General features: G+C 39.8%; 1 protein-coding gene across 2 annotated transcripts in view; it reads left to right on the top strand.

The window, feature by feature from the left end:
• FSHR (follicle stimulating hormone receptor) overlaps positions 1–12,254 on the top strand; it is a 171,927-nt gene that overhangs the window by 73,590 nt on the left and 86,083 nt on the right. For both annotated transcript variants that reach the window (XM_027072494.2, XM_015074692.3), the window contains exon 2: positions 2,550–2,621. In XM_027072494.2, coding sequence (XP_026928295.1) covers positions 2,550–2,621 — 72 coding nt within the window. The remainder of the gene's footprint in view (positions 1–2,549; positions 2,622–12,254) is intronic.

Here is a 12,254-nt window from a genome sequence, read left to right as displayed (position 1 = left end):
TAGTTCATAACATTTCGGTAAATGGAAGTCAAGACTATGTCTTTAAAAAAAGGCTTTAATTATGTTAATAGGTTGGAAACATTTAGGCATAAGTGTTTATAGAAAACTTGTATGCTACTAGGGTTGAATCAAAAAGCACTATCTAGTTGACTTAGTATTTGCTTTTTCAAGTTTGTTTTCATCATTCTTCTGTCTTGTGATAATAGGAACAAAAGAGTGATAGAAACAAAAGGGACTTGTCTATGTTACTTAAGACAAAATGAGTGCAAACCACAAGAGACTCTTAAATACTGAGAACAAACTGAGGGTTGATGGGAGGTGGAGGAGAGGGGAAAATGGTTGATGGGCATTGAGGAGGGCACCTGTTGGGATGAGCACTGGGTGTTGTAATGGAAACCAACTTGACAATAAATTACATATAATAAATGAATAAATACATGTAAAAATATTTTTTAAAAAGATTAAATGAGTACCTTAACTTTGATTCTTTTCAGATGGGAGTTCTAGAAGTTGACAGTCTCCCAGGTACATAGTCCTTAATCTTAATTTATATCTCTTTTTATTTACATGGGTTTAGTATGACCTGATGGTTTTGAAGTCCAGGCTCAAATTCACCCACCTCTTCCAATCTTCCTTTTATGTATTTATGTACTTTAGGATCTTTCTCACTTCAATATTTGCATAACATTTATAGTTATTACATCAACTGTATCCCACAACTGTTTTCTGGTATTCCAACATTTCTGGCTTTACCTTTCCACATATATAAACTCCTCCAAAGCAAAAACAGCACTTAAGATTCTCTCTCATGCTTTCTCCCCATAGAGCTGGTGCACCTGACAGCCAAAGGCAAGTAAACAAAGTTAAAGTAAAATATCGTTTGCCGGGATAATTTCATCTGCAATAGGAGTTTCACTAACACCAATAAGTAATAAGAGAATGAAGTAATGCAGGTTTACAAAACTATCCAACTCCTCAGTGCTTATTTCATTCCTGCTGAAACACCACCTTGTGGAAGGAAAGATTCGGGGAGGAGTGGGGGAAAGTACCTACTAATCAGCTACAAAGCAAGAGAAAGCCAGAGGAAGGAATAGTATTCTTGTCACAGAGATTCCAAAAGGGTCACTTATAATTCTACTCTCAAGCCTAGAACTCTCAGACTGATTAATAGCCATTCAAGAAAAATTTTGAGTACTTGCCACATACCAGACATTGTTTGAGGGCATTCGGTAGACAGTAGTAGACAAATCATACAAAAATTCCTGCCTTCACGGAGTCTGTATTCTAGTTATAGGCTAGAGATAAATACATATGTGAATACATACATACATACATACATACATACATACATACATAAATAAATAAATAAATAAATAAATAAAGTGTACAAAATGTCAGAAGTGTTGTGAAGAAAACTCTGAGCAGGAAAGAGAGCCAGGGGCAAAGTAGGGGAGGTTGTCATTTTAAATAGGGTGGTTAGAAAAAGCATCACTAAACAAGTGACATTTGAGCAAACAGCAGACTGGAGGCAGCGGCCATGAGGATATCTGAGAGAGGAGCGCTCCGGGCAGAGAGAATTGCAAATGCAGAAACACAGGCAAGAAGGAACCTGGCATGTCCAAGAACTAGCAAGAGAGTCCTGTGAAAAGAACAAGAGAAGCAAAGGGGAAAACTGTCAAAATGGAGAGTACAGGGTCTGTGGAAACGGAGAGCAGGGACATCCATACATCACTGTATACAATGTGGGTTTTTTCCTGGAGGAGATGAGGAGCCACTGGAACAAACTTTGTGGAAGAGGAAAACAAATATTTCAAGCAGAAGAAAATGGCAAAAACTGAAGGTGGCTGACGTTGAGAGTAGAGTTTTTTTGATGAACTAAATTATGGCATATTTGTATACTGATGGGCAGGACTCAGTAGAGAAGCAAACATAGGTGAATAAAATGTACCCAAGAAAGGGGTAAATTACTGTTGTGGTTACCTCAACAAGAAGAGAGGAGACGAGATCTGATGTGGATTGGAGGCACTATTCTCAGCCAGGTCCAGAGTCCTGGTCACCCATGGTAACAGGAGAGAAGGCAGGGTATGGCTTCAGGTGCAGATGGCTTAGTGGTTACAAGCCATGTGAGAGCATGAAATTCTCTTCTATTAGGTTCATCTTCTCTTTGAAATAGGAAGCAAGGTCAGCTAAGAATGGCAAGGGAAGAGGTTTTGGGGGTTGGACTAGAGAAAGAAAAGAGGCCTCACACAAGCTACGGGAGGGCAACATGGAGTACTGATGATGAAAGTGTTCATATTCCAGCTCTGCCATGTATCAGCCAAGTGACCCTGGGCAAATCTACAAACCTCATTAAACCTATTCCCTCTTAATGCAAAATGGGCATTACTGCTTTGTGGGGAGGATGAAGAGAGATCATGTGAAAGCAATTGCAACTACTACTAAATGACAAGCACTTAGTATATATTGGCTGTTGGCTGATAGTACACATTAGGAAATTACTTATCAGTGAATGGATAGGTTGTGATATTTTATGTCTACTCTCTTTTCAGGAGGTTTGTCCTCACCAAACTTCGAGTCATCCCAAAAGGAGCATTCTTGGGATTTGGGGACCTGGAGAAAATGTACGTACCTAACAGTGCTGTGTGTGAGTGCCTCAAATAGGCTGTGGTCAGCAGCCTCACATCACATCCAGTGTGATGCTCTGTGCCTAGAAGCCAGAAAACTTTCTGCACCTCCTCCTATTTTATTTCCTAATAGTGAGGGACCTTTCAGAGTATGGTTAATGAAAAGAGCATAAGGTCAATCTAAGCAGTCCTCACTTTTTCTTCTACAAGGCATTGCTCCAAAGTACCTGTGAGTGGAGTTTTTATAAACCAAACTGATTTTCTCTGCTGATACCTATTCTTTCTCAGGGATGTTGTCTATTATTTCTGAATAATTTTTAATTGACAACAGGGCCTAACATTTGTGTTCAAGATTCTCTAGACTTCTCTTTTCCAAGCCATGCTGACAAGTGGTAATTGATGTATCAACATTTACAAGCATCAGAAAAGTTTATAGCACTGAAGATTTCCTTTGAAAGGAGAAGACTCCTTTGCTAATGCAAACATTAACTCCTTACTGAGCTAGTTTAATGTAGGTGTATCCCCAATCAGGCTTTTCTCAAAATTAGGCACAGTATTAAAAAGCAGAATAAATTCTGCCATGTTTAAAGTAACCCACTCTTAATTTGAGAAAGTTAACAGAAGACCTAGGGGGGAAAGGAGGGGAAAAATAGTTTCAAACAGAGAGGGAGGCAAACCCCAAGAGGCTCTTAAATACAGAAACAAACTGCAGGTTGACGGGGGTGGCAGAGGAGAGGGGGAAATTGGTGATGGGCATTGAGGAGGGCACTTGTTGGGATGAGCACTGGATGCTGTATATAATCAATTAATCATGGGAATCTACTCATGAAGCCAAGAGCACACTGGATACACTCTATGTTAGCTAACTTGACAATAAATTATGTTTAAAAAAGTTTTTAATAAAGTAACCCACTATTCCTTTGAAGGCTCCTGACCCCATCTCCCAGGTCTCTAGGGCCAGGAAAATGTGTTCTTCACCAGAGCAGCAGCCAGAACTCAGGACTTTAATACCAGTGAATACAGCAAAAGAAAGATGGATTACACAGAAAGGAATGATTTTTTCATCATAAGAAAGCAACCCCTCAGGTTACATGCTTTTCTCCTTCTTAAAGCCATTCAATTTTTCCTCTTGGTTCTTTCACCCCCATTTAAGAATACTTGCTGAGGTCTGAAGAAGAAAGAAATCCATTAATAAAGGAAACACAGAGCAGAGAGAGTGGGAATATGTCTCAGCAATTACACCACCTCCTTAGAGGAAGGTGCTCAGAATCCTGGGTTTGAGGGCTAGCTTTGATATAAACTCACTGTGCAATCTTGATTAAATCACTGTATCTCTTGGTATCTTGGTTTCCCTATCTGTGGGTTAAGTAAGGAGTTTTTCACAAAGGAGATGATGGCTCCTGTGAACTCTAAGTCCTAAGTGTAAGGACCCCCAGTTGGATGACAGCCTGGTTTAAATCCTGCAATCTTGGGATGCCTGGATGGCTCAGTTGGTTAAGCGTCCAACTTCAGCTCAAGTCACCATCTCACGGTCCATGGGTTCTAGCCCTGCGTCGGGCTCTGTGCTGACAGCTCAGAGCCTGGAGTTGCTTCAGATTCTGTGTCTCCCTCTCTCTCTGCGCCTCCCCCACTCATGCTCTATCTTAAAAATAAACATTAAAAAATGTTTTTAAAATAAAACCTGCAGTCTTCAGGGTTTACCTTCTTGAGGATATTCAACACTCACAGGAATTGAGAGATAGGGCACTCAATGGAGCAGAGCTCACCGAGGAAAACAGGGAAGCAATAGAACTGGGGAGCTCTCTGCTCAAGGTATATTCCTACATGGGTTAGCTGTTGCCCTGCTTAGAACTGACATGTACTAGATGACTAGACTATTAGATACACCTCATCCCCAAGAAGCCCTATAATTGCATAGAAATTGTTCTAAAGACAGGAATATCAGATATCAAAAATAATCCACCTTAATCAAATTCAATCCAGCAGGTGTGACTGACCCTCATTGGGTGTTCAGCATCAGACAGGACATTCCAGTAGTGATATAAATCGTTAAGCTGAGCTGACACAGCAATAATCCCAGAGACAGAGCAGCTGGCTTAAAACCTCAACTTCCTCAAACCTCAAACACAGCTTGTGCATTTCGACCTCATGACTTTATTCATCAGCCTATACTGACACAGCGAGATGCCTAAAATAAAATTAAAGTGAACTCATTTTTTTCAACACTTTGTATGTCCTAAGGCTTCAAAAACATTTCTTAGTAGAAGGCTTGTCACCAAACTGAACTCTGAACAGACTGTGCCCTTCAGTCTCTACGCTCCTTTCTTCCGTTGTCTCACCTTCTATTCTTGGTCAGTGATGGCTTCTTATCTCCTTTCCCGATCTATCCCCAACATTTCTATTCACCTGGTTTTTAGCCAGTTTCATGAACTTAGTAAGTATCAGCTTCCTCCTCAATATTTCCTTCTCCATGAATCATAAAATCCCTTTCATTCATTCTGCACATGTAGCCAAGTTTCACCTTCTTTTGCTAAAAAGAAGGAGGGAAAAGCTTTCTGTATAAATCCTGCCTTCCTTCCCTGCTACCTTCCCCTCTTTCTGGTCACCCCCACACTTGTGAAAGAACAGTTGCATTCACTACCCCCCTGCCCTTTCCTTTCACTCACTCTTTAGCCAGCCCTCTTGCTATTTGGCCACAAATTCTCTAACACCATGTAATCACTCTATGAGAGTTCCCAACAATGATGGACCTGCCAGATCTCTTGACTTCTACTTTGTCTTCCTAGCACTTATCTGCAGCTTTTGATGTCACTGACTATTCACACCCTTCTTTACATTACTCATTCCCCTTTTAATTTCAGTGACAATACACCCTCCTGTGTACTCTCCTAATGTCCCAGACTACTCCACTGACAGTTCTTTCCGTCTTATTCCTCGGCTGCCCTTCAAAAATTCAGATATTCCAGAGCTCCATTATTGGCCATTTTCTTTCTCATATTATACTCACAATCCCCAATCATTATTCATCAAATGATGTCTTACTATCAGGGCTCCAAAACCTTCTTCCATAACACCCATCTCTCTTTTGAAAGATAATTCTTGTTTTCAAATGGAAAGATTCCTAAACATCTATACCTCATTAAACTGCAAGTGCCTCAAATTTAATACATCCAGACTAGTTCATGATCTTTATCTTTAAATTTCTTATCTTCTCATATTGCCCAGTGAAGAACATTACCATCTGCCCAAACTCCCATGCAGGAAAATTCAGTATCCCTTGACTTTCCCTTAAACCCACGTCCTTTTCCAGTCCTATTGACTCTTTCTCAAAAATATTCCTGGAAACCAGCCCTTCTCTCCCTCCAGCTATTATATCCAAAGTCTCATTAACACTTACATAGCCTGTTACACGAGGCTGCTATGCCCATCCCAGGTCTGATCTCCCCAGCTCCCTGCTGCCAGACCCACACTGCTCAAACTCTCTTACAGAAGAAACTGGAGGGACTCTCATTGCCATAGGCTTTAGTCTTAAGTGGCACAAAAATCAAAGCCCTTTCTATTTCCATCATATGCACTGTTTATCCCACATTTTTGCCAAGCAGGAATGTGTGCCATTTCCCATTTCATTATCAGACATCCCATTACTTACATAAAACAAGATAGCTAGTTCTTTGGATGGTGCCTGGCACATAGAGGGATCAAAAAGTAGTTGCAAGGAGGGGCACATGGGCGGTTCAGTCAGTTAAGCATTTGACTCTCTTGGTTTCAGCTCAGGTCATGATCTCACAGTTCGTAAGATTGAGCCCCACGTTGGGCTCTGTACTAACAGCAGGGAGCCTGCTTGGGATTCTCTCTCCCCCTCTCCCCCACTTGCACTCTCTCCAAATAAACATTTTCTTAAAAAGTTGCTGGTGAATTAATTAACAAAATGCACTTTCACACTGGTCTTATGTAGATGCTGTCCCTCTGCCTAAAATTTCACTCAAAATTTGAATAGAAATCCTGCTGATCCTCCAGTGTCCAGATTAAATGTTTACTCCTCTGTACAGCCTTTCCAGAATGCTCTCAGTACTTCCAAACCACAATCTTGTGTCCACCATACCAAGAGCACTATTATCAGATTGTATTCAGAATTCACAGTTTTTCTAGATCTCTTGATTGATCTTTAAGGGCAAGGTCAGAGTGTAACTTTGTATTAAAGTACTACACCAAGTTCTGTTTTTATCTCCTTGCTATACCTCTCATCTGTCCACTTATCTCCTCCAACTACCATCAGCTTTCCCAAATGACTGCAAGAGTTTTCAAGCATGCTGCCCTGTCCTCCAGCATGCTCTGCACTCACCCTCATCCATTCTCTAAGTGGCAACCACAGTGATATTATCTAAATTCCCATCTAATTATGTCCACTTCCACATCTGTCCTGCCACATACACACACCATGCCTTACCATTGCTCTTCACATTTAAAAAGAAAAAAGATCTCTCACACTCTCTCCTTTTATCAGTTCATAAAACGTACCATGTTATCTGCCTACCATGAACCTTGCTTGGTGCAGCTCATCCCGACTAGAACATCTCTTCCACTTTGCACTCTTAATTTGGTCGGTTCCTACCCATCCTTCAGATTCCCATGCCAGAGTCACTCACCTAGAAAAGCCCTCCCTGACCTCTCCAATTAGGAAAAACCCATTACTATATACATTCTCCTACCACCACTAGACTCTTTGAGCTGACTTTCATTTTAGCAATTTTATACTTATTTTATGGGATAATTTAATTTCTAACTCCCCTACCGGACTGTCAAAGGACATGATTGTTTTATTCAGTACTGGATCCTTGGTGCCTTGCACAATAAATAACTGATAAATACATGAATAAAAATAAAGAAATATAATAGTTGGGAAGACAAGATATCCAGATATCAAAATATTAAATAATATGAGTGATAGTGCTAAATAATGTAGAAGTAGATAGGCATACAAACACTGGTTGAGAATCTACTATGATCTAGGCATTTATATAGTTACAGTTTAAAATGTAACTCAGGACAAAAATGCACAAGATAATATGTTCTAAGTAAGTGATACAACCATTGTATTTGTTAGGACACTTTCTACTGTGAGAGGCCGAAGAAAATAAACCTCAAATAGGCTTAAGGAAAGGAAGGAAATTTAATGGCTCATTTAACATGATGGTCAGAGAGGACGAATAGCTTTAGCAAACATTCTATTCAGGTTTCATGTCCTTAGGACTTAGCCTCCCTCTCTCAGGTCTCCCTTCCACTATGTTAGCTTAAGTCCTTAGTCCCACCCTGGTGGCAACATGCCAGCAGCAATCCTGTTTGCACATTTCTTGGGTTCTATTCAGAAGGAAAGATTTGACCTTTTTTTTTTCTCACTCTCATAAAAGTCTTAAGATTTGTATAATTCATTTAGATCACACAATCATTCTTGGACCAACCACTACAACTAAGGGAAGGCGATACTCAAACTGGCTGTGGCCTGGGTAATGGATTCCATTCTCAGATTTGAAAACACCCATCCCAACCATATGCACTTGGAGTGGGTGAGAGAGAGTCACAAACAAAACCTGAGGCCACTGCTGGGGAAAAAAAGGCGGGGGGGGGGGGGGGTGGGGAGGGGGAGACTAAGTGCTGATGGCTGCAAACAACTCACATCTTAAAATTAGTCCTGTTCTCAAACCCAAGAGAGGTTTCTGTGGCCTGGGTGGTTGAGGATTTGATAAGTTTGGTTCTTTCCCCTGCCTCCTGTTAGAATGACTTAAAGAATCTAGTAATTTTTCCCAACCCATGCTGATGATTCTTCTTTTATTAACCCAGCTTAACCTAGCCACTCTGCTTTTATAAGGAGTCAAACAGATAAGGAGTCTTTCTGGTAGAAGGCAAGCTTCTCCCTGGAAATGAAATGATCACTCTTCACATTGTAGCTTTACTCAGCATCACTATCTCAAACCTTCCTACTCTTTGGGACTAGCTGGGGGAAAAGAAACCATTAAACTCTCTGCAATGTGAAGTGGCTTTGCAAAGTGCACTGTAAACTGTTTACATTGTCTTTAATTACTTCAGAGCCATATGTCAGCTTGGTATAAAGTGTGAAGATTACACTGAATAGGGTGGGGGGAGTGGGTGACAAGGTGGTGATTTATGGTAACCAGAAAAATTATGTATGGAAATGAGTGCAATTTAAAAACACATCTACGTGCTATTATAACACTGGAGGGGGAAGAAAAGCCAGTTTATAACAAAATATCTTTGAAAATAGGAGCATGATGAATATGTAAATGAGACCAATCAACATCAGCTGAGATATGGTATATGCAGATGAGACGGCAATGAGCCAAAATGTGAAATAGCTCCCAAGCCATAAATATGAACCATATAAAATTCATTTGAAATATTCATGATAACATAAGGACAAAAAATATAATCAAGTGATTTATTTACATTTAAAAATGAGAACGCTAGTCTAACACCCCAGCCTCCACCCCCAGATCACTGGGGAAAGAAAAGTTAACAGGGGGACTTCTAGAAGAAATTTATTAAATGAGAACCAATGCAAGAACACTTAAAAAAGTTGAGGACCCTTCAAATTCTCAGTTCTTTGCACTTACTCAAGCACAGATAAAAGGAAAGGAAACAAATCAGGTAATCAAAACTGTATTGCTAGAAATTTGGGCTCCAATCTGCTTTACCTCCCTGAGCACCTGCTTGTTGGATAATGTAGGTCCATTACCTCCCCATCTTTCTATGTTTCCAAGTTAATAGGCAAAGGAGTCTTGAGTCTCACTTGCTGAAATAAAGCAAAAGGAGGTAGGCTGAAGATGCATCAGGCTGCTGATTAACAACTAGAGGCCAGTGTTGGAGCAATTAGATCCTTGAATGGGAAGACAGGATATGAATCCTTGGGCCTACAAAGGATAATGAGGCTCAGTGGTTCTCATCTCAGGCAGTGCTTTAGAATGCCCTGGGTTTTTTTTTTAAATAATCCACAGGACTATCATTTCTAGGGATTTTTCATCTGTCTGGGGTGGGGCCAAGCACTGATCATGTTTTAATACCCCTTTGATGATTCTAATGCACATCCACTGTTGGAGCCCCTGAGGTGGATGATTATTTAGGCCTGAATCCCATTTGTAGAAAGAATATTCACAAATGTAGGTAGTACATGTATGTATGGTGTGGCTGGAGAACAAATAAAAGGAGGGTGGTAGGAGAATAGGACAAAGAAGAAGCTGGGGTGAGATCATAGAGCACCTTAGAGATCATGGGGACAAGTCTGAGTGTCATAGTTAATCATGGGGATTAAATGGGTTATTTTGAACAACCAGGTGAATAATTTGATTTGCATTTGTTAAAGATAACGCACACACAGATTTTTGTTAGTATTTCATTAAGGATTTTTGTCTATATTTGTAGAGCTATTAGTCTAGATGGTATTGTCAGGATGTGGAGCAACTAGAACTCTCATACACACCTGCTGAGGATGTAAAATGGTACAACCTCTTTGGAAAATAGTTTGGCGGTATCTTATAATGTATTTACCCAAGAGAAATGAAAACATGTCTACCCAAAGACTTGTTGAAGAATGTTTGTAACAGATTTATTCATAATAGCTCAAAACCACAAACAACCCAGTACTCATCACCAGGCCAGAAGGTAAGCAAATTATGTTTTACCAATGTGACAGAATACTACCCCAAAATAAAAAGGAATAAACTGCTAATACAACAACATGAATGAATCTCAAAAGCATTATACCAAGTAAGAAAGCCAAACACAGAAAAATATACTGCATATAATTCTATTTACATGAAACTCCTAAAAAAAAAAAAAAAATCTACTCTGGTGCCAAAAAGCAGATCAGTAGTTGCATAGGGCCAAGTATGATAACTGGAGAATGTCTTGGAAGGGGAACAAGGAACTTTCTAGGCTGACAGAGATGTTCTATATCTTGATTGTGGTGGTTGTTAGAAAATATATCCATTTGTAAAATTTTTAACAGTTAAAATGAGTACATATTATTTGTCAAATTATACTTAAGTAAAGTTGATTTTTTAAAAACAATTAGTACCTATTTGGAGCCAGTTTTAAACACCACATCTCAGTTAATCTGCACTTTATAGACAGGGATCTAACATTCAGCAAGGTTAAGCAACTAACCAGCATCAGAGGATCCTTCAGTGGTTAAGCTAGGATTGAATCCAAGGTAGTCTGGTCCTTTCTGCTACAAAAAGCTTCCTTTTTATTGGCATCCACCATTTTCCAGAATTATTCTACTAAAATAAAGGAGTGACCAACGGAAGGATTATGGCTGTGAAAGCTTCCTTCAGTATCATTTATAATTAGAAAAGAGGATTTCTATACCTAAGCACTTGGAACTTCCATAAACCAGAACCTAAAATCATTTTCTGGGGGAACAGTCTTAGAAAGGAGCAAACCTCTTCTTGCAACATTTTTTGCCTTCCACTTCCAGTGTGCCAACTCATTTCTGGGTAAAGCTCTTGCTGAGACTGGCCTAAATCCAAGGGTTTACAAACTGTGCTGCCTGTTAAATTGCAAATTAACTTAGTCAGCAGTTGGGAAATGTACAATTAGGCCAATTAAGTTGTCATTATTGACCCAGGTCAAACATGAGTTAGTGTCTAGAAGGTGAAAGTCCTTGTCTCATCTCCTGTTCTCCATAAATATTCTGAAAGTATTTTTTTTTATTTATTGCTTCAACCAAGAATACAAGAAGCTGTTTTCTTCTCACATTTTGGGTTGATGTGGTTTTAGTGTTCCCATTAAGTCCCCTTATTTCAACTGTTTCTAGGTAAGTGCTTAAAATAAACTTTACAATATCTAATGGCTGCCCAGCTCAAAAAGAGAATAATTTATTAGCTTCACACTTTTGTATTTAGGTTTTTACGCATTTTGGTTTTGTTTTGATTCCTTTTTAAGAAAACATTTTTAATGTTTATTTTCATTTTTGAGAGAGAGAGAAAGAGAGAGAGCTAGCATGCACTTGAGCAGGGAAGGGGGAGAGAGAGAGAGAGAGGGAGACACAGAATCCTAACTCCAAGATAGGGACCTGAGGCGAAGTGGACACTTAACCAACTGAGCCACCCAGGCACCCTTGCTTGATTTCTTTTTATGTGTTGGGGGGATGGAAGAGGGGAAGTGTAATAGGGGAGGCAGAATTCCTGAGATATAATGATCTTATGGATTCCCCCAACCCTGTATTCATTTTAACTCTCCACATCTTAGTCCCTTTATGCTTTATTCATAAAAATAGTATAGGGATTCCTTGCTGGAAGGGATTACAAGTAAGGGAATACTGGAAGAATACAGGTGAAAGCCCCACTGTTTACTCTGCTTGGGCTGCTATAATAAAATACCAGACTGGGTGGCTTAAATAACATTTATATCTCACAGTTCTGGAAGCTAGAAGTCCAAGATCAAAGTACCAGTATGGCCAGTTCTGGTGAGAACCCACTTCCTGGCTTATAGACAACTGCCTTCTCACTGTATCCCCACATGTCCAAGAGCACTGGTCTCTCTATCCCATTATAGGGGCACCAACCCCATCAGAAAAGCTCCACTCCCAAGACCTCATGCAATTTCTTCCCAAAG

This window comes from Acinonyx jubatus, chromosome A3 (genome assembly GCF_027475565.1).
Source record: "Acinonyx jubatus isolate Ajub_Pintada_27869175 chromosome A3, VMU_Ajub_asm_v1.0, whole genome shotgun sequence".
In the NCBI taxonomy this organism is placed as follows: domain Eukaryota; kingdom Metazoa; phylum Chordata; class Mammalia; order Carnivora; family Felidae; genus Acinonyx; species Acinonyx jubatus.
Note: the sequence above shows the minus strand (reverse complement) of the source record. Positions and strands in the feature narration are given on the sequence as shown.